Genomic DNA, 27831 nt, shown 5'->3' on the forward strand with positions numbered 1-27831 from the left:
TCGGAACAAGTGTGTATCTGCCCTCAGGAGAGCCAGGAAACAACATCTTTCTAATCTCAAGTCTGAACTCTCAAACCTGTCTCCCTCCTCCAAATCATGGTGGCGTCGAGTTACCTTCACCACCGAAGGTGAAGGAGGTTATGTTTGAATTCCTTTCTATCTGTTTGTTTGTTACTTGCATAGTGAGGATGTTGGTTCGTCGATTTTGTTATTCTATTCGCTACCGCTTGACTACCGTTATTCTCAGGTTATCCGTCTGTTTGTTTGTATGTAATGGACAGCTCTGGAGGCCAGAGGAGTCAACCGATTTTGATGAAACTTGACTGGTAGGTTCATACCAGGATCTAGTTGTATGCTTTTGAGCACCGTTGCTATGGACGCCGCCGTTGCAGAGCAACGGGACTTTGAAAGTTTTGAAAAAAAATCCGAAAAATATTTTTATATATATTTTTTTCGAAAATCAAAAATCGGCTTCGAGGCTTTTATGCGCACTATAATCAACCTCTGTCAAAAAATTTCAGCCCGATCCGTCAAAAACTGTATGACTAGTATGCAATTATGTAGCGACCTCCCACGTCGCCTCCCGGCTTGTCTGTCTGTTTGTTTGTTTGTGTGCAGGATATCTCAAAAAGTTGTGGATGGATCCGAATAAAATTTTGTGGACAGGTTGGGTGTGTGAGGACAAACCGATTCGATTTTGGTGAAGATATGGATCCGGATTAGACTACAATATTTTAAAAGTGACTAGCCAAACCCGCGCTCCGCGCGAAGTTTCGAAAGTGAGGGTTCATTCGGACGTCAATCTCTCCAGTGTTCACAAAGTGATTTATCGAGTTTCTTTAAATACAATGTTTCTTGTTACATTTTTTGTGCCAAATTCACCTTCTGAGGAAGTCAGCATGTGCAGAAGAGGGTTTTACATTGCAGACGCTGTTTTCTCGGAGTGGCATTACGCCTCTCAGCGGTGATGGTCTGTCGACGACAGACGTTATGACGTCAGCGAATGACCGATGATGTCATGACGCCATTACGCCTCTCAGCGGTGACGTCACACGTCGCCGTGCAAACGCCAATAATGTAAAAATTAGAAAATCGCCAAAAATTCCCAAACCTGTCCGTCTGGCGCGATCTCACATAGCCCATGCTGTACATTGGACTACAGAGCACCCGCATGCCGAAAGTGGCGACGATCTGTCCCGCAGTTTGGGAGGAGAAACGTCAAATTACGCGCAGACGTTAACAGAAATAATATATAGGATAGTTCACCATTGAGAGAAAGGGCCAAAAATGATATGGAGCACGATATCTCAAAAAGTTGGGGACGGATTCGGACGAAACTTGCTGGACACGTTGGGTGTTTGGTAAGGACGAACTGATTCGATTTTGGTGAAGATCCGAATCCGGATCTGGATAGCAGGATCATGAATTTTTAAAGTGATTCTTCACCATTGAGAAATCGGGCCAAAAACAATATATTGCATGATATTGCAAAAATGTATTGGGTCCGATCCGATATGTTCTCGTGGATCAGGCATTGCATGGCGGAGGTGTGTACTCCACCGAGTACCCTTCTAGTTAAGTCTGTTTCTGATGTATGTCCCTCTACTCCTCCAACCCTCCCTTTCCTCAAATGGCAACACAGCTGACACTGCACGTGAAAAGGTTGAATGCCTAAACTCCGTGTTTACTTCTAAATATTTTAACCCAAACCAATCACTTCCTTTACCACCCCCCCACCCCCCTTACTCACTCACATTTAGCTGTTCCTGGACTCTGTGGTCTTTTCTCCTGACAAGGTGGAGAGCTTGCTGTCAAACCTCGACTCAGATTCTGCAACCAGTCCAGAAGGCATCAACACGCATGTCCTAAAAACCTGCTCTTCTGCTCCTACTCACCCTCTCTCTTTTTTTTATTCACCCTCTTATTTGCTTGAGGTCATCTGCCATCTGCTTGGAAATCAGCAAACATTACTGCTCTGGATAAAAAAAAGGTGCAAAAACAGATCCCTGCAACTGCAGACCAATCAACCTTCTCCCAATCATCAGCAAGGTTATGGAATCCATCATCACTTCAGATATTAAATCCTTCCTCTTCTCCAATGGCTTGATTTCCGATCATCAATTTGGATTTAGACCAGGTCACTCTCCCCCTGGTTCTGCTGCTTCTACTCTCCAAACAATGGATGGAGGTACTCAATGAAAGACAGGAAATCTGGCAATCTGACACCTGATATGGTCTGGCACCTGCCCTGCTCACCAAACTCTCTACCTATGATGTCCAAGGACATTTCCACTCGTGGCTCGCAGATTTTGTCTCCTGTCACAGCCAATGTGTGGCCCTAAATGGAGTTATCTCATCCTTTTCTCTCCCACGTCTATCTCTATCTCTATCTCTATCTCTATCTCTATCTCTATCTCTATCTCTATCTCTATCTCTATCTCTCTCTCTCTCTCTCTCTCTCTCTCTCTCTCTCTCTCTCTCTCTCTCTCTCTCTCTCACTCTCTCTCTCTCTCGCGCCTACCCTCTCTCTCTTCCCCACTTTATCCTTCTCTCTCTCTCTCCCACGCCTATACCCCTCTCTCTCCCACGCCTATCCCTCTCTCTCTCTTCCCCACCTTATCCCTCTCTCTCTCCCAACACCGATCTCTCTCTCTCTCTCTCTCTCTCTCTCTCTCTCTCTCTCTCTCTCTCTCTCTCTCTCTCTCTCTCTCTCTCTCTCTCTCTCTCTCTCTCTCTCTTCCCCACCTTATCCCTCTCTCTCCCACGCCTCGTGTATCCCTCTCTCTCTCCCACGCCTATACCCCCCTCTCTCTCTCTCCCACGCCTATCCCTCTCTCTCTCTTCCCCACCTTATCCCTCTCTCTCTCCCACGCCTATCTCTATCCCACGCCTATCTCTATCCCACGCCTATCTCTCTCCCATGCCTATCCTCTCTCTCTCCCACGCCTATCCCTCTCTCTCTTCCCCACCTTATCCCTCTCTCTCTCCCACGCCTATCTCTCTCTCTATCCCACGCCGACCCCCCCTCTCTCTCCCCCGCCTACCCCTCTCTCTCTCTCCCCCGCCTATCCCTCTCTCTCATCCCTCTCCCTCTCTCCCACCCCTCTCCCTCTCTCTCCCACCCTGCCTTCCCCCCCTCATAGTGCCTTCTCCCCCTGTTTTCCTCCTCCCCTGCCTTCCCCCCTCATAGTGCCTTCTCCCCCACGCTGCTTCCCCCCTGCCTTCCCCCCTCTCCCGCTGCCTCCCCTCCCCTCATGCTGCCTCCCTTCCCCTCCCCTCCCCCCTCACACTATCCTCCTGCCAAACCCCCTCCACCACCATGCAACTCTCCAGAGGATGAGGAGAGGAAGGGCTGTCAAAGAATGTGCGAATTGCATTTTTTGTTCACAGTTGTAACTGCTGCACGGATCAATTCAGTTTTGATAAAGCAATGCTTCGTCACATCCCGGCAGGATAGCCAAGAGGTACGGACGCTCGTTCTTTCTCCCAGCGAGCTATAAACTGTCATCCCGGTGTTTTACAGGCAGGTGATTCATTAATGTTTGTGCCATCTCTCGGATGGACGTTAAACTGGACGTCACATCTTCCGGAATCCCTCACCCCTCTCCTCTCCCCCTCCACTCCCCGCTCTCTCTCTCTCTCACTCCTCCCTCCCTTCCTTCCCTCCTCTCTCCCACCTCTATCCTTCCCCTCCCTCCTCTCCCTCTTTCTCATCCCCCCTCCTCCCTCCTTAATATTCCCGCCAGCAAGGTTATGGGTTGTATTTGCTGGTGCTAAATATTATATGGGTGCTGAAAAATATCCAAATTCACAATTCAAAATTTTCTCAATCTGAACTCATAATTATTTGGCTGCGCTTGGATCTGCAGGACGTAAGCGGTCCACCGGCAATCCCCTTCTCATGAAACTGCCTAATTCCAGAACCACTGCTCACCTACACTCATTTATTCCTCTTTTCCCCACCTGTAAAACCACCTTCCACACTCTCTTCAACAATCTCATTCTTCCCTCCCTGTCTTCAAAACAGCTGTTCACCACCATTCTCAGGACATCCCCCTTCCAAAGCCATAATCTTTTCTATACCCGTTAAACCACCCCCCCCCACCCTCCCACCCTCCCAAAAGTTTTCTTCGGTATCCATCTTGTCCACCGCTTGTGTTCTCCCCTAACCCTCATCGTTAACTGCATCCCTCGTTTGTCCGTCTCCGTCTACCTTCTCCCTCCGCCCTGCTGTTGGCATTTCCCTTTTCTTCTGCTGTTCCCTTGGTTATGTTGTGTCCTGGTCTGTTCTGTGTTCCAGCTTTTCCATGAGCCTTGACCATGTATTAAAAAAAAATCCTCTTGAGGAAGTTCAGTCATTAAAACCAATTTACACATCCTCTTCAATTAAATTCTTCCCTCCAGCTCTTCAAGTCAGCTGTTCACCACCATTTCAGATTATCCCCCATCCAAAACCATGATCTTTTCTCCTCTCATTAACCCCCCCCCCCCCCGAAATTCCTCCTTCCAACTTTCCAGTTTTACCTTCTGAGAATTTCCTTCTGTATCCATCTTGTATACCCCATGCTCCCTCTCCTGCCCTACCCCCATTTCTCCCCACACCCATTGTTTGTCCAAGTCTCCCTCTATCTTGGCTTTCATCTCTGCTGTTGGTGTTTCTCTCCTCTCTCTATGTACGTGTACGTACGTGTAATGTGCATACAAGTACAAGCTCCTCCACAAACTTGAGTTCATGTTTAGAAAATGTTATTAATGTTATGACTGTTCAGAAATGTTCATAAAGATGTTAATTAATCATGATCAAACCTTTTTCTCTTTCGTATGATATTTTTCGAAACTGTACCCAGGTAGACCTCAACCACCTGTGAACATCACGATTGTACAAAAGCAAACCAACTTTGTCATCGTTTCATGGGACGTACCCGAAGGAGAAACCATCATTGGTTACGCCATCTCTCAGCAGGTGAGCTCACCTGCGAGTAATACGAAAATAATAAGACAGCTGTTACAATATCATTATAGTTATTGTGTAATATTTTGTCCAAGTCCTGCACAACCAGAGGTATTTGGAAGTGACAAAAAGACGATTTTGTGTTCTACAATGTTCAAGTATGTAATTAAAATTTAATTAAAACAAAGGTTTGGGAAGTTGTAGGAAAAAAACAGCAACCCTTTTTTCCGGAAGTTTACCGTCGTTGACGCACTCTCTTTGCCGCCACTTTAACACGTTAAAGAAGTTATTCGTGCCTGTTGTTTGTGTCCTTTATGACGTCCCTAAAAGCAGTTTCCTGATTGGAATGATTTTCAATTTTGTTTAATTGCCAGACAGGAAGACAGAATAAAATAATTACCTTACTCCTTTGTGCATGTGTTGCTTAACCCACGGAGTAGTTGACGAATATATATTTAAAAGCTGGTTCGTTTTTGGACATATGTATGCATGTATGTATGTATGTATAATATATATATGTATGTATGTATTTATATATGTATATATATGTATGTATTTATATATGTATGTATGTATATATGTATGTATATATATATATATATATATATGTATGTATGTATGTATGTATGTATGTATGTATGTATGTCTGTATAATATATATATATATATATATATATATATATATATGTATGTATGTATTTATATATGTATGTATATATGTAAATATGTATGTATGTATATATGTATGTATATATGTAAATATGTATGTATGTATGTATGTACCATTAACAGATATAAAGGTATAAGAAATTTGTTTTATAAATTAAGGTTTTTGTGCATAATTTCGGTTTTAGCCCGAGTTTTCAAGGCCAATTAGTGTGAAAATACAGAAGGGTAGCCCATCATTTTGACGGGCTTTTCTGTTTGCGGTGAAATAAACTTCCAACAATATTTCATACAATGTCTCGTCCCAGCAGTGGAAAGCTGGTCAGAGTCAGAGATTCATCAAGGAGGTGAATACGACAGCTCGAACATGTACCCTGTGGGACCTCGAACCGGGTAACGAGTACTTGCTGCGGGTCCAGGCTCTGGGCCTTGGAGGTCTCGCAAGCGATCCAAGTCCCGTACTTCATTTCACCACCCATCAGGGGTCACAACTACGTGTCCATGGCAATAGCACGGATTTCGGTAAGAACTCTCTTGTATACATCACCGCGCGTCACCGACTCGGAACCCTTGGAACCCGATCCACGCGTACACGTTCAACCGTGTGGCACGTGACCCTGCATTCCCCATGAACAAAAAAAAGCCAGAAAGCACCGCAAGCACTCCGTCAAAAGGAGATCATCCTGAGTCATGCAAATGATTCGGGAACTAAACATCCAGCCCATTCTAACAATCAATCAGAGAATGAATATTTCATTAATGGACGAAGTGTTTTGGCTGGAATCCCACCCTGACGTTTGTAATAAATAAGACTGCAGCGCACCTGTCCAGAGCCAAAAGAGTAATCTTATTAAGAATTTTGTGAGATTGCATTCCTGTTCGTGGTCGTGCTTTTTGCAGGATATTGCTGCTGCCAAACTCGTCTCCCATCCAGGTAATACACTAGGTCGTTTGCCATTGCCTTCCACAGAAGCAGGTATGACAGGGCGGAGTATTTTGGCAAAATACCGGAAAATAATGTCCTATTGTTTTCAAGAGGCGCCAGTGGGATTCCTAATGTCAACCCATGAAAGTTCGGACACGGGACATCGGGCTTAAGATTCCTCTGAAGGAGGGCACAGCAACTGATGCGATGCCTTTCCTGCAAAGCACCTGGGTGATCGGTTGTGCTTGTACTCGGGTCGAGAATCGAACCCAGACGAAGCAACTCAAAGGCGAGTGTGCTACCTCTGTGCGAACCCATCCCGTCAGCCCTGGCAGGAAACTTCTCAAGAAGTACAAGGAATGAGCTGACTTTGCATAACCAAACATATAAAACTCGTGTGCGCTGTTTACAAATGAATGCCAGCGAATAAGACAGCCTGCTTAGAGCATTCATTCCACGTACTGTGTTACTGATTTATTAGGATGTAAAGAGCATTGTAATTTAATATGTGGCCATATAACTTTGTGTGTGGATCAAATCATTGTAAACTTATCCAGAATCAATGTGACCCCGTTATCAAGAAATGGTTCTCGAAGAAAGATTGAGTTGATGAGTAATGATGTCATCAACGGCCCGAATGAAAATCGACATGGCAGTTTCTAATTGGATTTTAATAACCTTCCAACGGTGATTCGGCTACAACCCGGACACTGACAACTCAGCCACAACTCACCAATAAATACGGCCATCCTGCCCAGCAACATAAAATGCAAGGCAATAAACAGAAACAAGTCACCTTGGTGCAAGACTTGTGGGTCGTGCAGAGAATCGATTAATCGTGGTGTGCTGTGAGGAACGGTGCTGTGGGTGCCGCGGGGCACGGTGCTGTGGGTGCCGCGGGGCACGGTGCTGTGGGTGGCGCGGGGAACGGTTCTGTGGGTGCCGCGGGGCACGGTGCTGTGGGTGCTGCGAGGAATGGTGTTGCGAGGAACGGTGCTGCGGGGAACGGTATTGCGAGGCACGGTGTTGCGAGGAACGGTGCTGTGGGGAATGGTGCTATGCGGCATGGTGCTGTGGGGAACAGTGCTGTGGGGAATGGTGTTGTGAGGCACGGTGCTGCGGGGAATGGTGTTGCGAGGCACGGTGTTGCGAGGCACGGTGTTGCGAGGCACGGTGTTGCGAGGCACGGTGTTGCGAGGCACGGTGTTGCGAGGCACGGTGTTGCGAGGCACGGTGTTGCCAGGCACGGTGTTGCCAGGCACGGTGTTGCCAGGCACGGTGTTGCCAGGCACGGTGTTGCCAGGCACGGTGTTTGCCAGGCACGGTGTTGCGAGGCATGGTGTTGCGAGGGACGGTGTTGCGAGGTACGGTGTTTTGAGGAACGGTGTTGCGAGGTACGGTGTTTGCCAGGCACGGTGTTGCGAGGCATGGTGTTGCGAGGGACGGTGTTTTGAGGTACGGTGTTTTGAGGAACGGTGTTGCGAGGCACGGTGTTTGCCAGGCACGGTGTTGCGAGGAACGGTGTTGCGAGGCATGGTGTTGCGAGGGACGGTGTTGCGAGGTACGGTGTTTTGAGGAATGGTGTTGCGAGGTACGGTGTTTGCCAGGCACGGTGTTGTGAGGCACGGTGTTGCGAGGAACGGTGTTGCGAGGGACGGTGTTGCGAGGGACGGTGTTGCGAGGGACGGTGTTGCGGGCAACGGTGTTACGAGGAACGGTGTTGCGAGGAATGGTGTTGTGGGCAACGGTGCTGCGTAGCACGGTGCTTTGAGAACGGTGCTGTGGGGAACGGTGCTGTGAGGAACGGTGTTGCGAGGCATGGTGCTGCAGGGAACGGTGTTGCGAGGAACGGTGCTGTGGGGAACAGTGTTGCGAGGTAGGGTGCTGCGAGGAACGGTGCTGTGGGGAATGGTGCTGCGGGGAACGATGCTGTGGGGAACGGTGTTGCAAGGTACGGTGCTGCGAGGAACGGTGCTGCGGGGAACGATGTTGCGAGGCACGGTGTTGCGAGGAACGGTGCTGTGGGTGTTGCGGGACATGGTGTTGTGAGGAATGGTGCTGCGCGGAACGGTGCTGCGTGGCACGGTGCTGCGAGGAACGGTGCTGTGCAGCATGGTGCTGCGAGGCATGGTGCTGTGGGAAACGGTGCTGCAAGGAACCATAAGCATGGCACGTTAAAGCCTCGCAGTTACGACACCAACATGGATTAGTGATGTTCCTGTCGATGAACCAGCACTCATTACGGATGCACATGCAGTACCACTGCTCTTAGTTCTGTATTCCAAGCACACCCGGGAGAGCTCATGTCGTGCTGTGGGGTGCATCGCCTTTCAATGTTCTCGTGATCCTTCTGCGGGTCCAACACGAGCTCTCCAGGTATTATGATAGCGATAACACCAAGGGAGTTATTGCTTGTTCCATATACTATTATAAGGTTTAAATCAGGTAGGATGGTGGTGGAGCAATGTGTAATTGCTTACCTGTCTGTCTACATCAACTAGGTATACCAATCAATGCAACTTCAGTCTTTTTTAAGTTATTGGCCTTATCAGCCATAACCTCTGCTGGGTGGACACTTACTCTAACCCAGTGTTTCTCAAGGTGGGGCGCGGCAATATTTTGGTGGGGAATGAGGACTCGAAACTCTTTTCAAGATCACAGGAATCCATGATGTGGCTGTCTGAGGAGAGCGAAAAGAAATACCCAAAGTCGACTATTTTGGCAAGGGAAGCATTGATAAATTTTCCATCATCTTATTTAGTCGAATGTGGATTTAGTGTTGTTACCGATTTGCTGCAAGCGAAGAGAAATCGACTGGAAATCATGAAACGTGGTGATTTAAGGCTGAAACTGACAAAATTGGTTCCTGGAATCAAACAAATCTGCAGCCAGCGTCAAGGGCAGGGCTCCCATTGAAGTGAGGAGCAATTGAATAAAATTTGCAATGAAGTTTTAATAAACCTTTTGAATACAGATGTAGTAGATACCATAGTGTCTCCAATCATGCTGGGGCGTGGGACAAAAAGGTTGAGAAACACTGATGTAACCTGTCTCAAGGCCACAATCATGCTTTGGAATATTTAGAAGCACCCACTCCCTACGGGAGTGGCTGGGGCGGTTATGCTATTCCCTTTATGATTCGTAATACCATAGTAGAGTACCCACCATATGGGCAAACTTGTTTCAAGCGTGCAACATGTTCTTCTGACCAATACCTTTATTTGGGCGGTGTATAGGCAACAGACCACTGGCTCAGTCGCTCTCGAAAAGAAAATTAACCCATGTTACGTATATGAAGCGAAAACATGCGTACCGTTTACGTTGTAGTTATATTGCTCGGATAATTGCATTAGCACCCACCCTCCCCTCAAAAGGAAGAAAATGCGAAGATGGGAAATTTTTTTGTTTTTCAAACCTTGATGGAATTTACAAGGAAATCGAACGAACACCACACCAACCCATACCACACCAACCCACACCACACCAACCCACACCACCTCATACTACACCAACCCACACCACACCAACCCGCACCACACCAACCCACACCACACCACCCCGCATCACATCAACCCGTACCACACCAACCCGTACCACACCAACCCGTACCACACCACCCCGTACCACACCAACCCACACCATACCAACCCACACCATACCACACCACACCAACCCACACCATACCACACCAACCCATACCACACCAACCCGCACTACACCAACCCGTACCACACCAACCCGTACCACACAAACCCACACCACACCAACCCACACCACACACCAACCCATCTGCACAAGATCCAAGGAAGAAAATACAAAAAAGGTTTTCAATTAATTAATTAATTTTTTTTGTTTGTTTGTTTGTATTTCTTTTTTTTTCCCCTCGGGGGGGGGGGGGGGAGGGGAGGAGCATGGGCTTGGTTAAAAACACACAACATCAACCACACAACCCCCCTTAACAAAACCCCCACCAACAGCACTCCGTACACCATCACCCATCAATGCTCAAACTACCTTAAAGTCTTATCAACATCGCTATACCCCTCTATCTCCATAACTTCCAGGTACCTATCTAATTCTAATTTAAACTTATCTACTGTTTCTGCTGCTACTACGTTTCCAGAGAGACCGTTCCATGCATTCACTACTCTCTGAGTAAAAGTCCCTTGCTTTGTTAGAGTCTTAACTCTCCTCTTCTTTATTCTCAAGCTATGGTCCCCTGGTCCTATCACTGTCGACTCTTTTGAATAATTCATCTTCACTTATTTTATCTCTACCTTTCATTATCTTAAATATCTCAATAGTATCTCCTCGTAACCGCCTCCTTTCTCGTGTATAAAGCCCTGTCTCCTTCAACCACTCCTCATAGTTGAGTCGAGCTAGGCCCGGAATCAATCTCATAGCCATACGCTAAGACGGTATATATGATCTAGTAATTATAATCTAGTAATCAAACAAAACTTGCACATGCACAACTTCAGTGTGTTTAATCCCTTAAAGTTTAAGCTTCCTCGGTAAAATCCTCACGGAGGAGTAGATGATACATACACACATATCCTTGCTCCATAATATGTTTAATGTTGCGGATCCGGGATTAGAGGCTCGCCATAAGGGGAAGCACTCGGGGTCCCTCCCAAACGCCCGGTCCTGAGGCCACCGGGCACAGACAACTAACTCTGTGCACTGGCGGGTTGCGAAGCAACCATGAACGCCGATTGGTACTGCCAATCCTGGCAGGGTGTCTCGACTTCACGTTACCATTTCCGGTGGACTGACCACACCAAGCGAGTTTCGTGCCCTCAATGCGTACTTGTATTAACTTACAGTATCAGGTGCAGCCGAGCGGAGCTGCCAAGTATGCACCGGCTAACAAGAGAAAATCACGTGGGGTACAACTTCTTGGCTAACACTAACGTGCGGACTTTGCTGGACCAGTGGAGAAAAAGACAGGATGAACTGGGTACGTTCACAATGAGAGCAATTTATTTATAAAGCGAGGGTTAGGAAAGGCTCGTGAACAATTATAAAAAGGTTTTATGATGAGCAATATGCACAGCAGGGGAAAGCAAGGATTTGTGAGGTGCAGCAAAAGAAAATAGTTATTTTCAAAAGAGAAGACACAGGGCAGAGATAAACCAATACTAAATTTGTACATTCTTAATTATGCTAACATGACAGGCGCCATCAGACACACACCTGAGGAAATCAGAGAGAGAGAAAGTATGAGGTGTTGGCGACCTCTCTGTTACCCAGCGCAGTCGATGGACCAACGCAACCCAGTCACTGATGAGGGGGTAGGAGGGAGGAAAATGAAGGTGTCTGTGGTGCTTGAGTTGAGGAGGTGAAATGCAGTGAGGTGCAAAGAGGAAAGTCTAAAGATGTGGGTCAAAGGGGGCAGGGGGTGACAGAAATGAAACAAAGGACTAATGAGAAGAATAGACTGAATATGATTGTGGAGAAATCTGTTAGTGTAATTATTAATGAGTGTAAAACTACACTTCGTCCAACGCCTGACTCTCGATGAGCTCGGCCCCGCTTCCCCCTCTCGCTCCTCCCAACAACCAACAACCGCAGGAAGTGATGTTCTAAATGAGCTAGACGAGACGAAGGCGGGACTAGACAGAGGGCCAGATGAAGAGAGCGAGTGTATGGAGCTGGTACATTTACAACGCTCCTGCGAGGGCGCATCCCAGGAGGCAGAACAGGTGGCCTGTGGACGTATCCCCGTGCCACCATTGGTGTGCAGACACTCACCCCAGCCTTGGCCCCGCCAAGGTGAAGAATCGGCACCTCGCCCCCAATGCCCCAAGAAGAATGCCCCCTCGCCCCCCAAGAAGAAGAAGGGTAGAAGAATGGCCCCAAGTTCCTGTGCACCTCGCCATGCAAAGGAGCTCCGAGATAACATGAAGCGAGGTACCCGATTGTGTGCCCCGTCCATGAGCGCATCTCCTCATTCCCGCCGGTCCCAAAAGGTGGTGGTGGTTGTTAATGAAGACTCTGGTTGAGTGATGGCAGTGGTGGTGTACTGTAGCAGTTGTCGTGCGGCGAGTTCCTGATTGAGGCAATTGTCGGCGAGATTGTGGCGTCATTGGTGAGTGGAGGCAAGTTTGGATTGCGGTCCGATGACGTAGAGATTTTGAAGAAGGTGTTGTGGTGGTCGTATGAGAGTTGTAGCATTGTGGTTAGAGTATGGCGAAGGTCTAAGGTGATGGTCGGTCTGGGAATGGCACAGGGTTTGGAAGAGGAAATGGCGCACGAATGAAAATGAACTGCCTGTTACGACGCGTGCATGCTTGCATGTTGGAGGGGTCACGTGTGCAGCAAAGTAAATGAAATAGATAAAGGATATAAATAGAGATAAGTCTGGAGACGGCGATGGTTCACGAGCAATATAAACTTTTTTATTTTTTGACCTTCGAGGGGACGCCACGGGCAAACTGGCGGGAATCGGGAAAAACGTAAATGATAAAAGTTGTCGTACTCGAAGAGCACTTACTTGCATACCAACTTTCATTCGAAACAGTTGAAAACCCTAGGAGCTCGATGCCCAATTTATTAATTTTTTTTGACATTTTCTAAGTTCGTGACCTTGTGACCTTGACCTTGGGACGAAAATGAAAAAAAACGAGCTCACAACATCAACATCTTACCCAGTTTCAGATTTCTGTTTTGGGGCTATGCAGGTGCCATTGGGCTAACCAAATACCGAAACCCCTGCCAGATTCGACAAACCCCCTCGGAGAAGATGTAACTTGAAACCGGCTACCCCCTAAAAACACGTTTTTTGGGCGTGGCTCTGCCCATAATGGGCGCAGCACGCCCATTCTCCGGAAAACACAACTAGATCATGATACAAACCTCGCACCCTAATTTTATCAAGATCGGATCAAAACGCACGGAGCTATGCTCGGGACAGACAGACAGACAGACACAGACAGACACAGACAGACACAGACAGACACACACCCATAACGAATATAGTGGTCACTTACTGACTCGTGAACCAAATAGTGGTCACTTACTGACTCGTGAACCAATATGCCTAAAAGCCCTCACAACACACTTTGTCCCATCAACCCACCAGACATAAGGGAAGGGCTATCTGAAACGGAGATGAATGAAATAACTGTCTCGGGACCATTATATGTTTTATGCCATGGTCAAGGAGGAGTGCCGGCTTCGCAGAACATAATGTCACATTTAGATAACTTACAAATTATGGAGAGAAAAGTTTTCCAAATGAACTTTTTTATTCATTACTGAAGAGAACAAACTCAACATTGTTATAAGTGAAGGAGGTTACATGTCATAAATACCTGTAAAAAAAACACACATGAACAAATCAAAATTCACTTGTAAAAGTATTCAACCCCTGAGGTTGGTACTTGGTAGAAAGACATTTTGCAGCAATGACTGCTTCGAGTATTTTTGGGTACCACCTTCACACTGCTACGAATAGTTTAGGGTAGGTCTCTACCATCCTTACACACTGCTACGAGTAGTTTAGGGTAGGTCTCTACCATCTTTACACACTGTGACGAGTAGTTTAGAGTCGGTCTCTACCATCTTTACACACTGCGACGAGTAGTTTAGAGTAGGTCTCTACCAGCTTTACACACTGCTACGAGTAGTTTAGGGTAAGTCTCTACCATCTTTACACACTGCGACGAGTAGTTTAGAGTCGGTCTCTACCATCTTTACACACTGCTACGAATAGTTTAGGGTAGGTCTCTACCATCCTTACACACTGCTACAAGTAGTTTAGGGTAAGTCTCTACCATCTTTACACACTGCGACGAGTAGTTTAGAGTCGGTCTCTACCATCTTTACACACTGCGACGAGTAGTTTAGAGTAGGTCTCTACCAGCTTTACACACTGCTACGAGTAGTTTAGGGTAAGTCTCTACCATCTTTACACACTGCGCCGAGTAGTTTAGAGTCGGTCTCTACCATCTTTACACACTGCTACGAATAGTTTAGAGTAGGTCTCTACCATCTTTACACACTGCTACGAGTAGTTTAGGGTAAGTCTCTACCATCTTTACACACTGCGACGAGTAGTTTAGAGTCGGTCTCTACCATCTTTACACACTGCTACGAGTAGTTTAGAGTAGGTCTCTACCAGCTTTACGCACTGCTATGAGTAGTTTAGGGTAGTTCTCTACCAACTTTACACACTGCTACGAGTAGTTTAGGGTAGGTTTCTACCCGCTTGCCTCAGTGAGATGGTGGACTCTGTTCATTCTTCACGTGAAAATTGCTCTCGTTCTGCCAAGTTCGATGGGGATCGTCGATGGACTGGAATCTTCAAGTCTCACGATCAATGTTCAATTGGGTTCAAGTCAGGACTTTGACTGGGCCACTCAAGAACATTTATTTTATTCTTATTCAGACATTCCAGTGTGGCTTTGGCTTTGTGTTTCAGATCATTATCCTGAAATGTGATTCTCTTACCCAGTTTCAGATTCATGGCTGACTCAAGCAGATTTTAATGAAGGATTCGAATACTTTTGCAGGACACTGTATAATTCAGAGAACAAAGTCTTCCATTGGCAGCTCTCAAGCAGTATCGGTATATTCGGCATTCACAATGCCAATGAATGTGGCTCCCCACGGCAGCCTGGCACTCCTGCATTTCATCTCTCTACTTTTAGACATATTAGTCCTTTAAGCCTGCAGACTCATCAAACTATCTCTCCATGAAGTTGAGACAACATCATTGTAGCCACCTAACGTGAGTTTGTGGCTTCATGGCTCTCTTCCACTTCTCCGTCAGTATGCACCTCAAACCCCCACAACGCTTTCCATATAATATTCCATCACTCCCCAGCCCTTCCTTACCACACATGTTCTTCCAACAATACATCCTTTGTCATCCTCCTCTAGTTTAAGCTTACATCTCAAGTCTCTAACTCTCTCTCATTACCTTTGGAAGGGACAAAACCAATGTCGTGTATCAAGGGTTGCCGGAGTGGTAGAAGGGCAAGGGGGGCAGAATTTATTGAGGGGAATTTTATTTTATTTTAAAGAATTATAGAGAAAGGTTGAAAGTAGATTGTGAGAGATTAAAAGGCCGAGCATCGAACTCGGGAAAATTACAATGGTTCTCTTTAAACAGCAAACGATCACATATAAATAATGCACCAACTTGGCACCTTCAAACAAAGTCTTAATGCTTTTTGTAAAACACTCACAGGCTTTACGTTTCCTGGAGAAATCGATCACCAATCGATTCATCTACAGAGCTTTTATGAGAGTAATTAACCCGATAAATACCTCGGCAGGTAGTTCACTGTGGTCTCATTGAAAGGAAGCACAAAAAAGAGGGAAAACATTCTGCATTGTACACATCACAGGACTAAAAGTAGGGGAAAACTTCAGAGCCAAGTGTGACCACCATGATTAAGGAGTGCTTTGAAAAGAATTCCTCAAAGTTCCTCCTTTAATCAATCTCTCTTAACCATATCGTTTCTACCTTTCTTCTCAAACATGCTCTTGGTGTCTGCCTGGGTTAAGAGTGAGTGAAAAACGTTATGAACGAGAAGGGCACTCGGAAGAGCGCATACGTCCGCCACGATCCAGTAGAACATATTGAACCCACCACATTTTTTGAAATATCGTGCTATATATTGTTTTTTGGCCCTATTTCTCAACGGTGAGAATCACAAAAAAAATTTATCAGATCCGGATTCGGATCTCCACTAATATCGAATCAATTCCTTTTCACACACCCAACATGTCCACCAAGTTTCATCCAAATCCGTCCACAACTTTTTGAGATATCATGCACATAAACAAGCAAAGACAGAAAAACAAACAAGAAAGACCTTGTGCACAACACGATACTTGCAAAACCCCAAAAAATTAATTTTACCCGAAAAAGAATTGGCTGGTTGAATTCAGTGACCGGAAATGGAAATCCTCTTCAAATTTCAAGTCAATCGGATGAAAATTGAAGATTTTAGAAGTTCCACCTAAGTTGTTGACCTTTGACCGGTGTTGACCTTTTTAACCCCAAAAATACTCAGTTTGTTTCCTTTTGACGAACTCTACCAGGTGGTGAAGTTTTGTGAAGATCGGTTTAAAATTGTGACCCATAGGCGGCTGACAGACAGACAAACAGACAGAACAAGCCGGTAGGCGACATGGCTGCTCGCTCTAGATGGAAAGCTGGCCGACGCGACTAGCCGATATTCATGTACATGCTATCATTCAATTTAGCACAATAAATATGATTATCACAGCCCTCTTGGTTTGCACCCAGAAACCCGCATTGTGGAATTTCAGGCATGTTTCCAAAGAGACTCTAACAAATGGCAGCCCTGGTAATTCCTTTCATCTATTCGCTAAATATTTTATTTTTTATATGATGCTGTAAGACATTCTCCTTGGGCACAAAAAAACAGGTCCCTCGGAGGTCCAGTTTCGGAGGTATTGATTTTTTTTGTACAGTCCACAATAAGTGTACGATGTACGATAAAGTATTTTAGCTGTTGCTAAGGCCTAAGTCACATTTGCCACGGCGGCCGTGGGGTCTCCAAAATCTACAGCCACCAGCAATAAAACGGCGGCCGCAGTATTTCCATGGTCACACAATGTAGCAGTCACATATGTTTTTATTTTTTGGGGAGCCACACGGTGTATTTAGAAATTGTGGAGACCGAAAACGTGGGGGTGCCGTACGGTCTTTGATTTGATGTCGCACGGTGACCTTAGGGCGTCCCTGCGGTGGCCATAGAATTTTCAAGGCAGACGCAAGGTAGCTTCAAGGTGCCCGCAAGGCGAACGTGCGGCCAGATGGACGGTAACGTGTGGGTATATATATACCAGTTCTTTTTTATTGAAATAAAAATATAACAGTTCGGAATATACCAGTACGTGGTGCCCCCAGAATCCGAATTGAATTCCTTCCAGGAGGCTGTTCGGATTGCAAAAAGTTCGATTCCCAAACTATTTTCCCAATAAGAAATAATGGAGTGAATTAATCTGTTCCTGGACCCCAAGAAAACCAACTTTCAAGACACTTTCAACTGAAATTCCCCATGTTTAAGATAAAATAAGATGAGTAAATGATCTTAGGTGGTTGTGTATTGTATGTAAACTGGTACAATCACCAATCCAAAAGTTCACACAGGATCGAGCTCCAGCCTGGGTTCCGATCGCTCGCGCACTCTGCGAGAGCGCTGCCCCCAGGGCAGCTCATCAAACATGATGCCCCCAGAACCACAATCACTTTCATCAAACGCATCGGGCTGACGTAATCATGGATATTCCAAATTACAACTGGGTTTTTCTGTGAAATTAAATCCTTGCCCGACAGTCCGTCACACCACGTGATCGGATTGCTTTTTTGTTATTAATTAAACCACAAGATGAGTAAAAAAAAAAAAAAACCCAGCACAAATCAAAGTGAAAACACGAGGTAAAGTCGCGATCGACACACGAGAGATGCTTTCACGAGGACTTCCACCGACGAACTGAACGAACAAAGCGCGAAGATGCGGCTCGAACAGGTGGGGGAGACACGTGAACAAACATGAACGCCACGTTGTGTTCGGTTTTTTTAAATGTATTCGGTTTTTAGGGCAAAATTCATTTTTCATTGAAAAGAGACTATAGTCGGGTCATTTACAGCAATTCCGTGACCGTGGAGAGTATAGGTTCGTTTCTCAGTGGATTTGTCTTCTATGAGGGTTACATAAAAATTTTTAGCCCCCATGCCCCTCGTAAAAATGTGGGCTACCTCCGGAAGAGCGCCAAATCCAAGATGGCCGCTGTCGGCCATGGTGGAAATTATCTTTCCAAAGGTTTGGCCAACAATACTACACAGTATATGTATTCTGGGACTTTTTGGGTCAAGGAATTCATATTTAATGTTGGTTTGATGATTTGACCTACTTTTGACCTTCAAATCCAAGATGGCTGCTAATTTTCAGCTGGGAAAGGTCAATTTTTCAATGTTGTCCTAGAGCGTTCATAATAGGCTCTAATGAAAGCTCCTTTCATGTTGAGTTGAGGTATGGACAGTAGAATTACAAGTAAATGTACAGAGGTCATCTTGATGGCCAAAAAGGTAAACATTTGTGGTTGATAAGGAACAAACCTTTGCTCTCCATGGTCATGGAATTACTGGAGGTGGACCAATGATATGTGTATATTCTAATACATTGGCATGCATTTGTACATCAATATCCCCCTATTTTAGGGAAGTACAATGTCTTTAACCTGAATTTACAACTTTCCAATGTAACTAATGGACCGCTCGTCTTCATCCGAATCTGTGGATTCTCCGGCCTCACTCCTCTCATCATTGCTAGTACTCTCATCACTATTCTCATCTGAACAGTCACAAGGTATGAGCTGCTGGGGTAAAGGGGGGAGGGTGTGGCGCACTGGTCGGCACTTCCCATTCAGAATTTCCCAGCTATGGTCAATGGGGGACGGATGCTCTAACAGGTTGTAATGGAGCTGGCAATATGTGATGTCGTTCGTCCTCTCGACATGGAGATCCAAGGAGTCATCATCAGGTGGGAGCGGATCATACTCTTCTTCTTCAGTTTGTGCCACTTAGAAGCTCTGGCCTGTCCACAGGTAACATCTGCACTCTCAGCATAAATTTTGGAGAGGACAAAAGCCTTCATATCAGCTCTGACTTCGTCCTCTAACTCCAGACTCTCACCCACTCGTCCTTGGAGCTCTGTCGCCTCAGGATCAGAGATCACCTTCTCCAACACTGGCTTTTTCCCATGCCCATAGAACCCTGATGTGTGATCACTGCCAGTCATGACATGGAGAGGTATGATGATATCTGCAACCTGTTCTGAAAGCATGGCACGGCAGTTGATTAACACATTCTTGCGTTAAATCAACAAATCACCTCGGAGTTCTTGCGAGACATAAGACGCCTGGACATACACGTCGGTGTCCTCGCTGTCGAGTACAACTGCTCCAGTGTAGTTTCCGGTCCTCAGCTTGGCATAGGCCGAGAGCAGCATTGTATCTGCCTCTGGATGTTTGAAGACATAGTTTCCATTTGCCACACCAGTGCTCAGGTTAGTTGACATCTCACCCTCACAATATATGATGCTACTCTGCACCCGACCAACTTGTTTTTTCAACTGTTCCTTCACAAGCTTTTGCAGTCTGAGCTTGTTTCCTGAATTGACCATGAGTTTGTTGAACTCAGCGGCTCCTGGGAACATGTCTTCGGGCTTAGGGAAAACATTTGGGATGTGGAGATGTTTTGCTGCCCGTCGATCATGCTCATCATCCTTGATGCAAAAGGGAAGGTCATACTTGTCATTGATGAGGATGATGAGGCGTGCATCAGCATGGCGTGAGAGGATGATAGCGCAGATCTTATCCAGGTAGTCACTCCAGCAGTACTCTGAGCCATCCCGCTTCCTAGCCTCTCGGTCCTTGGGTGTGGGGGTGGCGAGCCACCAGATCAGCCCCATGTCCATGAGGCTGATGTGGTCCCGTGGTTTCTCAGCAACTGGGTCTAGGTTGAACAGTAATAACAACTTGCTCTTAGCAGTCTTGCGCATCGATCCATCTACATTGTAGAGTGAGAGGCACTCCTCAGTCACTCTCCCCTCAAGGGCTGACTCAAGCTGTATCATACCTGATCCCTCCACAAGTTCTACCAGGGCTGCCAGCCCTGACTTTTCCATCTTGGCCAACTTCATGGGCACACCAGATGGTGCACAGATCTGTGCACTAGCAAAATTCTTCCTCTTATTCCTGTGGATGGTTGCAGTGAGAGGCTTCATCTGGGTGAACACTCGCTCTTGCAGGATTGTTTCAACCTGTGCTTGGCCATCTTGTCGTGCGGTCTTGAGGTCATACACTAACTCCAGTGATGCGACCAGGCCAGACTGTAGTGACCTCAGTGTAGGTGAGGAGATGTCAAAGGGCTCAGCATCAAAATCCTTCATGCATGCCCGCAGGTCGTGAACTGCCTGCTCATCCTTCTTCATCCTCGCTGGCTGACACTCAACATGTTTCCCATGGGAACGCTGGCACTTGAGGTTCCGATTCACAGTAGCCTTCACCCTCGCGACATTGTTTGCATTCCTTGTCGTTGAGAACAGTTGCTTCTCATTCTGCAAAAGCTGAAGCCATCCTTGCTTCAGCTTCGAGTTCAGATTCATAGTCGTTTCTATCCAAAGGTCCAGTGGCTGGCAGGAGTAGGGTAGCCCTGTCATGGACTGGGTGAAGTGATCGTTGAAGAAGGCCATTTGCTCATCTGACAGTGAAGAGAGCATCACCCAATAATCTGGCAACCACCTTCCATAGTCATGGTTGTCATATGCCATCAGTCCAGGCAACATGTTGTATGTTGATGATAGGTACTCTGAGCCATTTCTTGCATGACATGCATCAATACTTTGGACAAGAGGGTCTGACATCTCTATGAATGAGACCCAGAAGTTGCCCGTGTTTGTGCCAGGTTTCTCATAAACTCTGTTGATCAGCTCCTTCATGTCATCATCATCCTCAAGATGACTGTGAGGTTCCTGTAGAGCCTCCTGTGTCTCGGTGAGTGCATTGCGTAGAGTTTCAAGATTCTGCTTGATGTCCTCTGATAGTTCCTCATACTCAAGAATCTCTCTCAGTCGTTTATGGATAAGAGCCTCTCTCCAAAGCAGGATGCAGCGCACACCCCGCCTGTCGTGCTTCCCTCGTAGTGCTTGGTCAACAGACCCCTCCACTACTACACCTGCTGTAACCAGAGTGTCTGCCATGCCAGAGCCCTTGAATCTTTTATAGATAACATAGATGTAGGACATCTGCTGGTGGAAGGCGCCAAGAATCGGGATGATGTCCTTAAACAGTTCTTGATTCTCCATCTTGAGCTGCACGATCAACTTGTAGGTGGACATGTCACCAACGAGAGGAAAATGGAATATTCTTCTTATGCATGTAATAGGGTCATTTACAGCAATTACGAGACCATGGAGAGCAAAGGTTTGTTCCTCATCAACCACAAATGTTTACCTTTTTGACCATCAAGATGACCTCTGTGCATTTACTTGTTGTTCTACTGTCCATACCTCAACTCAACATGAAAAGAGCTTTCATTAGAGCCTATTATGAACGCTCTAGGACAACATTGAAAAATTGACCTTTCCCAGCTGAAAACCAGCAGCCATCTTGGATTTGAAGGTCAAAAGTAGGTCAAATTATCAAACCAACATCAAATATGAATTCATTGACCCAAAAAGTCCCAGAATACATATACTGTGTAGCATTGTAGGCCAAACCATTGGAAAGATAATTTCCAACATGCCTGACAGTGGCCATCTTGGATTTGGGGCTCTCACAGAGTTACCCCCATTTTTGCGAGGGTCATGGGGGCTAATTTATTATTTAACCCTCATAGAAGACAAATCCACTGAGAAACGAAGCTATGCTCTCCACGGTCATGGAATTACTGTAAATGACCCTACTACTACGGCAGCCGCACGAATAACGCAAGCCCACCGTACACCTTACGTACGGTCGACGTGGAACACAACTACGTCACAACTACGGCATGTCGAATTGCTACGGCCAACGTAGAAATGAAAAAAGTTATAACTCCGCGTTATAATTCCACAGCGACCCCTACGGCCTGTAAAAGATAGCCAAACGGCGTAGGGCCACCCTGAGGCCACCGCAGAAACTCTGCAGCCGCCGCACGTTTCCGTCAATTCAGAGGGCGTACAGCCGCTGTATCCTCGCTGTAGAGCAAATGTGACTTAGGCCTAAGCAACGGAGGTGTGCATAGCAACCATTCATTTTTGTGTACATGCGAGCCACAATGTACACATTTCACCCAAGTTTCATCAAAATCAGACTCTTTCTCTTCGAGATATTCACAATTAACCGTTTTTGAAATGTTCGACATGTACTCGCCCAAAACCTTTCTCCTCCTACAAATATTTTTTGGTAAGGCACTGTCACACCTTGACGATTTAGCCAACATATGCCTGACGTGTGCAAAATTGGGCTAAAACGCCGGCACACGTCGAATACGTTATGGGTAAGTTTGTATACGTTCAGAGCACGCTGGCATACGTCGTAGTACGCTGGCATATGTCGTTGAACGCTGGCATACGTCGTAGTACGCTGGCAAACGTCGTAGTTCGCTGAGCTGTTAGACAAATTTTCCATGCTTTAAATTTCCCGATGTATGCCAGCGTATGACTCACACGTTCCGCATAACGCTGGCCATAAGTTGTAGGCACGTTACGCGATCGTTGAGACACGTCGACACACGTTACTTGTAAGTTACTCATAAGTCTAAACACGTCGAGGTAATGTTTAGCATACCCGAAACTTATTTCTAACCTATGAGTAACGTGTTGTAGGCATGTTACGTGATCGTTGACACACGTTACTTATACGTTACTCATAAGTCTAAACACGTCGAGGTAATGGTTAGCATCAGTGTTCCAGATTCCCTGTTTTTATTTTATTTATTTTTTTTTCAAGTTTTTTTTTTTCTTCGGTATGACGGTCATATTGACACTTTGATTTCTAGTGCGGTTATAATATAATATAATTAAAAGGCTGCCGCTCAACGACTTAAATCATAACCGTCATACCGAAGAAAAAAAAAACCAGGGAGTCTGGAACACTGACGCTAACCATTACATTGACGTGTTTCGACTCATGAGTAACGTACAAGTAATGTGTGTCGACGTGTGTCAACGATCGCGTAGCGTGCCTACAACTTATGCCAGCGTATGCGGAATGCGTGTCATACGTCGAGAAATTTTCAACATGCTGAAAATTTCTCGACGTACAATGACTTATGCCAGCGTGCTCTTAACGTATACAAAACTTACCCATACCATATTCGACGTGTGCCAGCTTGGTTCGGCAAATTTTTCATACGTCGGCATACGCTGGTTAAAACGTCAAGGTGTGACAGCGGCTTCACACTTCGATGTCTCATGCAATTATGGTTTGAATCATCGAGCCGCAGCCTATGAATAGCCTACGCCACGTGATCGTCGGCGATACGCTGCCGCGCTATGCATAAGTTAGACTATCGTTGGGCATAGGTTGTGAACGCCGACAACATGCTCAGCATTCGTTGGTATAAGTTATCTATATGTGATTAAAACGTTCTGTGTACGTAACTGATACGTTATGCATACGTCCAACACGTTATTATACGCCCAAAAGTTTTTTTTAAAGCATCAATAGTTCAGCGTACGCCAGCATTTTACATACATTTTGATACGTTGCCATTCGCTGGCTAAAACGTCAAGGTGTGACAGGGCCTTTTGGGCTGCAAATTGGCATGAAGTGAGCAAGATAGATTGTGCACAGAACTCTAAGCTTCGATTTTTCGATATATATATATATTTTTTTTTTCGATTTTTTGACCACTTTAAAGGGCTGTTGCTATGCCGTTGCTAGGGCCTGGGGTCCCATATTCAAAAGCAAACGATTCCCAGAAATATTGGTCCTACCTACCAAATTTCATTGGAATCGGTTGAGTGGTTTAGCCCCTCGGCTTGACCAAAGTTTTGCGGACAGACAGACAGATGGAAATGTCCAGAATAAGGGTGCTCTTAGAGCAGCCAACAAGCCGGTAGGCGGCGATGGGTCGCCGAGCATGGAAACTATAAGATATAGAGCAAAATGGATGTCATATAGCGGATAGGGAATCACCTTAAGATTATGCATATCAAATCTCATCCAGTTCCATCTACTGATAACTACTCGGTATCCATTTGAATGAAAAGTACCGAAGATGCGGTTTGAAATCGGAAATCCCCAAACTTCGAGGGGGTGCTGTGGATGAACAAAGATATAAATCGAAAATCCGGCTCGTTCTTTTGTGCACAATGTATTCCAGACGATTAGTGTGAATTTTCATGACCATCCGACCATAACCCTAGGAGGAGTAGCATTTGGCGCGAAGGCACCTCCAGCTCTCGCATATTATCGATTTTTGCACTAATTGACCTTTGACCCCTGACCTAAGTGAAATCGGTCAATATGTCCTGAGGCAAAGTTGTAGTACTCACTGAGTACCATGAACCTGCAAAGTTTCATTCGTATCGATGCACTCACCTGGTCGCTCGGGGGCCTTCAATTTTCGCCAATTTTCGCGAATACCCTAATTGTAGGGTGCGCTGCGGGTAAAGTATTCCATATATCACAAAAACCAGAATACATTTGATAGAGCATCACGTGCAGATCATTCGTGCCAAATTTCATAACCCTACATGGGATAATGGCTTTCGGAATTGATTTCGCGTGAACGGTACCGATTTTGAAGGTTTTTCGGTTGTTGCTAGGGAACCAAAGCGTCCCTAGCAACCATCACAATTTCCAAAGCACTAGGTTATAAGATGTACCTACCACCCGAGTTTGGTCAAAATCCGCCCACGTTTACTACCAATTATGCTGATGACAAACGAACAAACATCCAAACAAACAGACAGAATTACTGACAATAAGGGTCACCTATTTCGGCGACCCAATAACAAAGTCGACTGACCAATATACTTGAAAAATCTTTGATTTTGCAAGTAAGACAGACAGAGAGAAAGGGGTGAAAACATAACCTCCTTCACCTTCAGTGGCGAAGGTAACTAGAACAGCACTTGGTAGAGTGCATACCTCCACCAGGTTGAAAAGTTTACGTTTTGTATCACACTGATAGGCCAGAACTTTAAAAATTGAAAGATTTCTCATATCCAGATTTGGATCTTCATCAAAATCTAATCAATTCATCCTTGTCACACACCCAACCTGTCCACTAAGTTTTGTCCGAATCCATCCAAAACTTTTTGAAATATCCAGGCAGACAAACAGACAGGGATGAAAATAACTGCTGTCCACTTTCAGTGGTTGAGAGTTCAGAGAACAAGAGAATTCATAGAAACACCTAAAACCTATGCAGTCTTGAGAAAAAGGACATGACAATGGGAGTCTGCTCCAGACAGCGGGAACGTACGTGCTCCAGACAGCGGGAACGTACGTGCTCCAGACAGCGGGAACGTACGTGCTCCAGACAGCGGGAACGTACGTGCTCCAGACAGCGGGAACGTACGTGCTCCAGACAGCGGGAACGTACGTGCTCCAGACAGCGGGAACGTACGTGCTCCAGACAGCGGGAACGTACTTAATCGAGACAGCGGGAATGTAATCCAGATAGTGGGAACGTATGTAATCTAGACAGTGGGAATGCAATCTAGACAGTGGGAATGCAATCCAGACAGTGGGAATGCAATCCAGACAGTGGGAACGTACGCAATCCAGACAGTGGGAACGTACGTACTCCAGACAGTGGGAACGTACGTACTCCAGACAGTGGGAACGTACGTACTCCAGACAGTGGGAACGTACGTACTCCAGACAGTGGGAACGTACGTACTCCAGACAGTGGGAACGTACGTACTCCAGACAGTGGGAACGTACGTACTCCAGACAGTGGGAACGTACGTACTCCAGACAGTGGGAACGTACGTACTCCAGACAGTGGGAACGTACGTACTCCAGACAGTGGGAACGTACGCACTCCAGACAGTGGGAACGTACGCACTCCAGACAGTGGGAACGTACGCACTCCAGACAGTGGGAACGTACGCACTCCAGACAGTGGGAACGTACGCACTCCAGACAGTGGGAACGTACGCACTCCAGACAGTGGGAACGTACGCACTCCAGACAGTGGGAACGTACGCACTCCAGACAGTGGGAACGTACGCACTCCAGACAGTGGGAACGTACGCACTCCAGACAGTGGGAACGTACGCACTCCAGACAGTGGGAACGTACGCACTCCAGACAGTGGGAACGTACGCACTCCAGACAGTGGGAGCGTACGCACTCCAGACAGTGGGAACGTACGCACTCCAGACAGTGGGAACGTGCGCACTCCAGACAGTGGGGACGTACGCACTGCAGACAGTGGGAACGTACGCACTCCAGACAGTGGGAACGTACGTGCTCCAGACAGTGGGAACCTACGCACACCAGACAGTGGGAACGTACGCACGCCAGACAGTGGGAACGTACGCACTCCAGACAGTGGGAACGTACGCACTCCAGACAGTGGGAACGTACGCACTCCAGACAGTGGGAACGTACGCACTCCAGACAGTGGGAACGTACGCACTCCAGACAGTGGGAACGTACGTACTCCAGACAGTGGGAACGTACGTACTCCAGACAGTGGGAACGTACGTACTCCAGACAGTGGGAACGTACGTACTCCAGACAGTGGGAACGTACGTACTCCAGACAGTGGGAGCGTACGTACGCCAGACAGTGGGAACGTACGCACTCCAGACAGTGGGAACGTACGTACTCCAGACAGTGGGAACGTACGTACTCCAGACAGTGGGAACGTACGTACTCCAGACAGTGGGAACGTACGTACTCCAGACAGTGGGAACGTACGTACTCCAGACAGTGGGAACGTACGTACTCCAGACAGTGGGAACGTACGTACTCCAGACAGTGGGAACGTACGTACTCCAGACAGTGGGAACGTACGTACTCCAGACAGTGGGAACGTACGTACTCCAGACAGTGGGAACGTACGTACTCCAGACAGTGGGAACGTACGTACTCCAGACAGTGGGAACGTACGTAATCTAGACAGTGGGAACGTACGTAATCCAGACTGTGGGAATGTACTCCAGACAGTGGAACATACGTAATCCAGACTGTGGGAATGTACTCCAGACAGTGGGAACGTATGTAATCCAGACTGTGGGAATGTACTCCAAATAGTGGGAACGTATGTAATCCAGACAGTGGGAATGTACTCCAGACAGTGGGAATGTACTCCAGACAGTGGAGCGTACATAATCCAGACAGTGGGAATGTAAGTAATCCAGACAGTGGGAATGTACTCCAGACAGTGGGAACGTACGTAATCCAGACAGTGGGAACGTACGTAATCCAGACAGTGGGAATGTACTCCAGACAGTGGGAACGTACGTAATCCAGACAGTGGGAATGTACATACTCCAGACAGTGGGAATGTACTCCAGATAGTGGGAACGTACGTAATCCAGACAGTGGGAATGTATTCCAGACAGTGGGAACGTACGTAATCCAGACTGTGGGAATGTACTCCAAATTGTGGGAACGTACGTAATCTAGACAGTGGGAATGTACTCCAGACAGTGGGAATGTACGTACTCCAGACAATGGGAATGTACTCCAGACAGTGGAAACGTACGTACTCCAGACAGTGGAAACGTACGTACTCCAGACAGTGGAAACGTACGTAATCGAGACAGTGGGAATGTAATCCAGACAGTGGAAA

At 46.4% G+C, this 27831-nt stretch overlaps 2 protein-coding genes across 5 annotated transcripts in view; one reads left to right on the plus strand and one right to left on the minus strand.

The window, feature by feature from the left end:
- The window catches only part of LOC147011336 (fibronectin type III domain-containing protein 5b-like), a 68462-nt gene that overhangs the window by 17077 nt on the left and 23554 nt on the right, over nucleotides 1-27831 (plus strand). For 3 of the 4 annotated variants that reach the window (XM_085857465.1, XM_085857462.1, XM_085857466.1), the window contains exons 2-3: nucleotides 4848-4963; nucleotides 5926-6139. In XM_085857465.1, the coding sequence (XP_085713591.1) occupies nucleotides 4848-4963; nucleotides 5926-6139 (330 nt within the window). The remainder of the gene's footprint in view (nucleotides 1-4847; nucleotides 4964-5925; nucleotides 6140-27831) is intronic. The other variant, XM_085857463.1, reaches the window with a different exon arrangement.
- On the minus strand, nucleotides 12396-21584 carry LOC147011337 (uncharacterized). The gene is made up of 2 exons (XM_085857457.1): nucleotides 14033-21584; nucleotides 12396-13991 (listed from the first exon to the last, which is right to left on the minus strand). Exon 1 carries the CDS (start codon nucleotides 21425-21427, stop codon nucleotides 19403-19405), a length of 2025 nt encoding a protein of 674 aa, XP_085713583.1. The 5' UTR covers nucleotides 21428-21584; the 3' UTR covers nucleotides 12396-13991; nucleotides 14033-19402.

Source organism: Eptatretus burgeri, chromosome 15, assembly GCF_056783735.1.
Source record: "Eptatretus burgeri isolate ZD-2024b chromosome 15, Ebu_testis_v1, whole genome shotgun sequence".
NCBI lineage: Eukaryota > Metazoa > Chordata > Myxini > Myxiniformes > Myxinidae > Eptatretus > Eptatretus burgeri.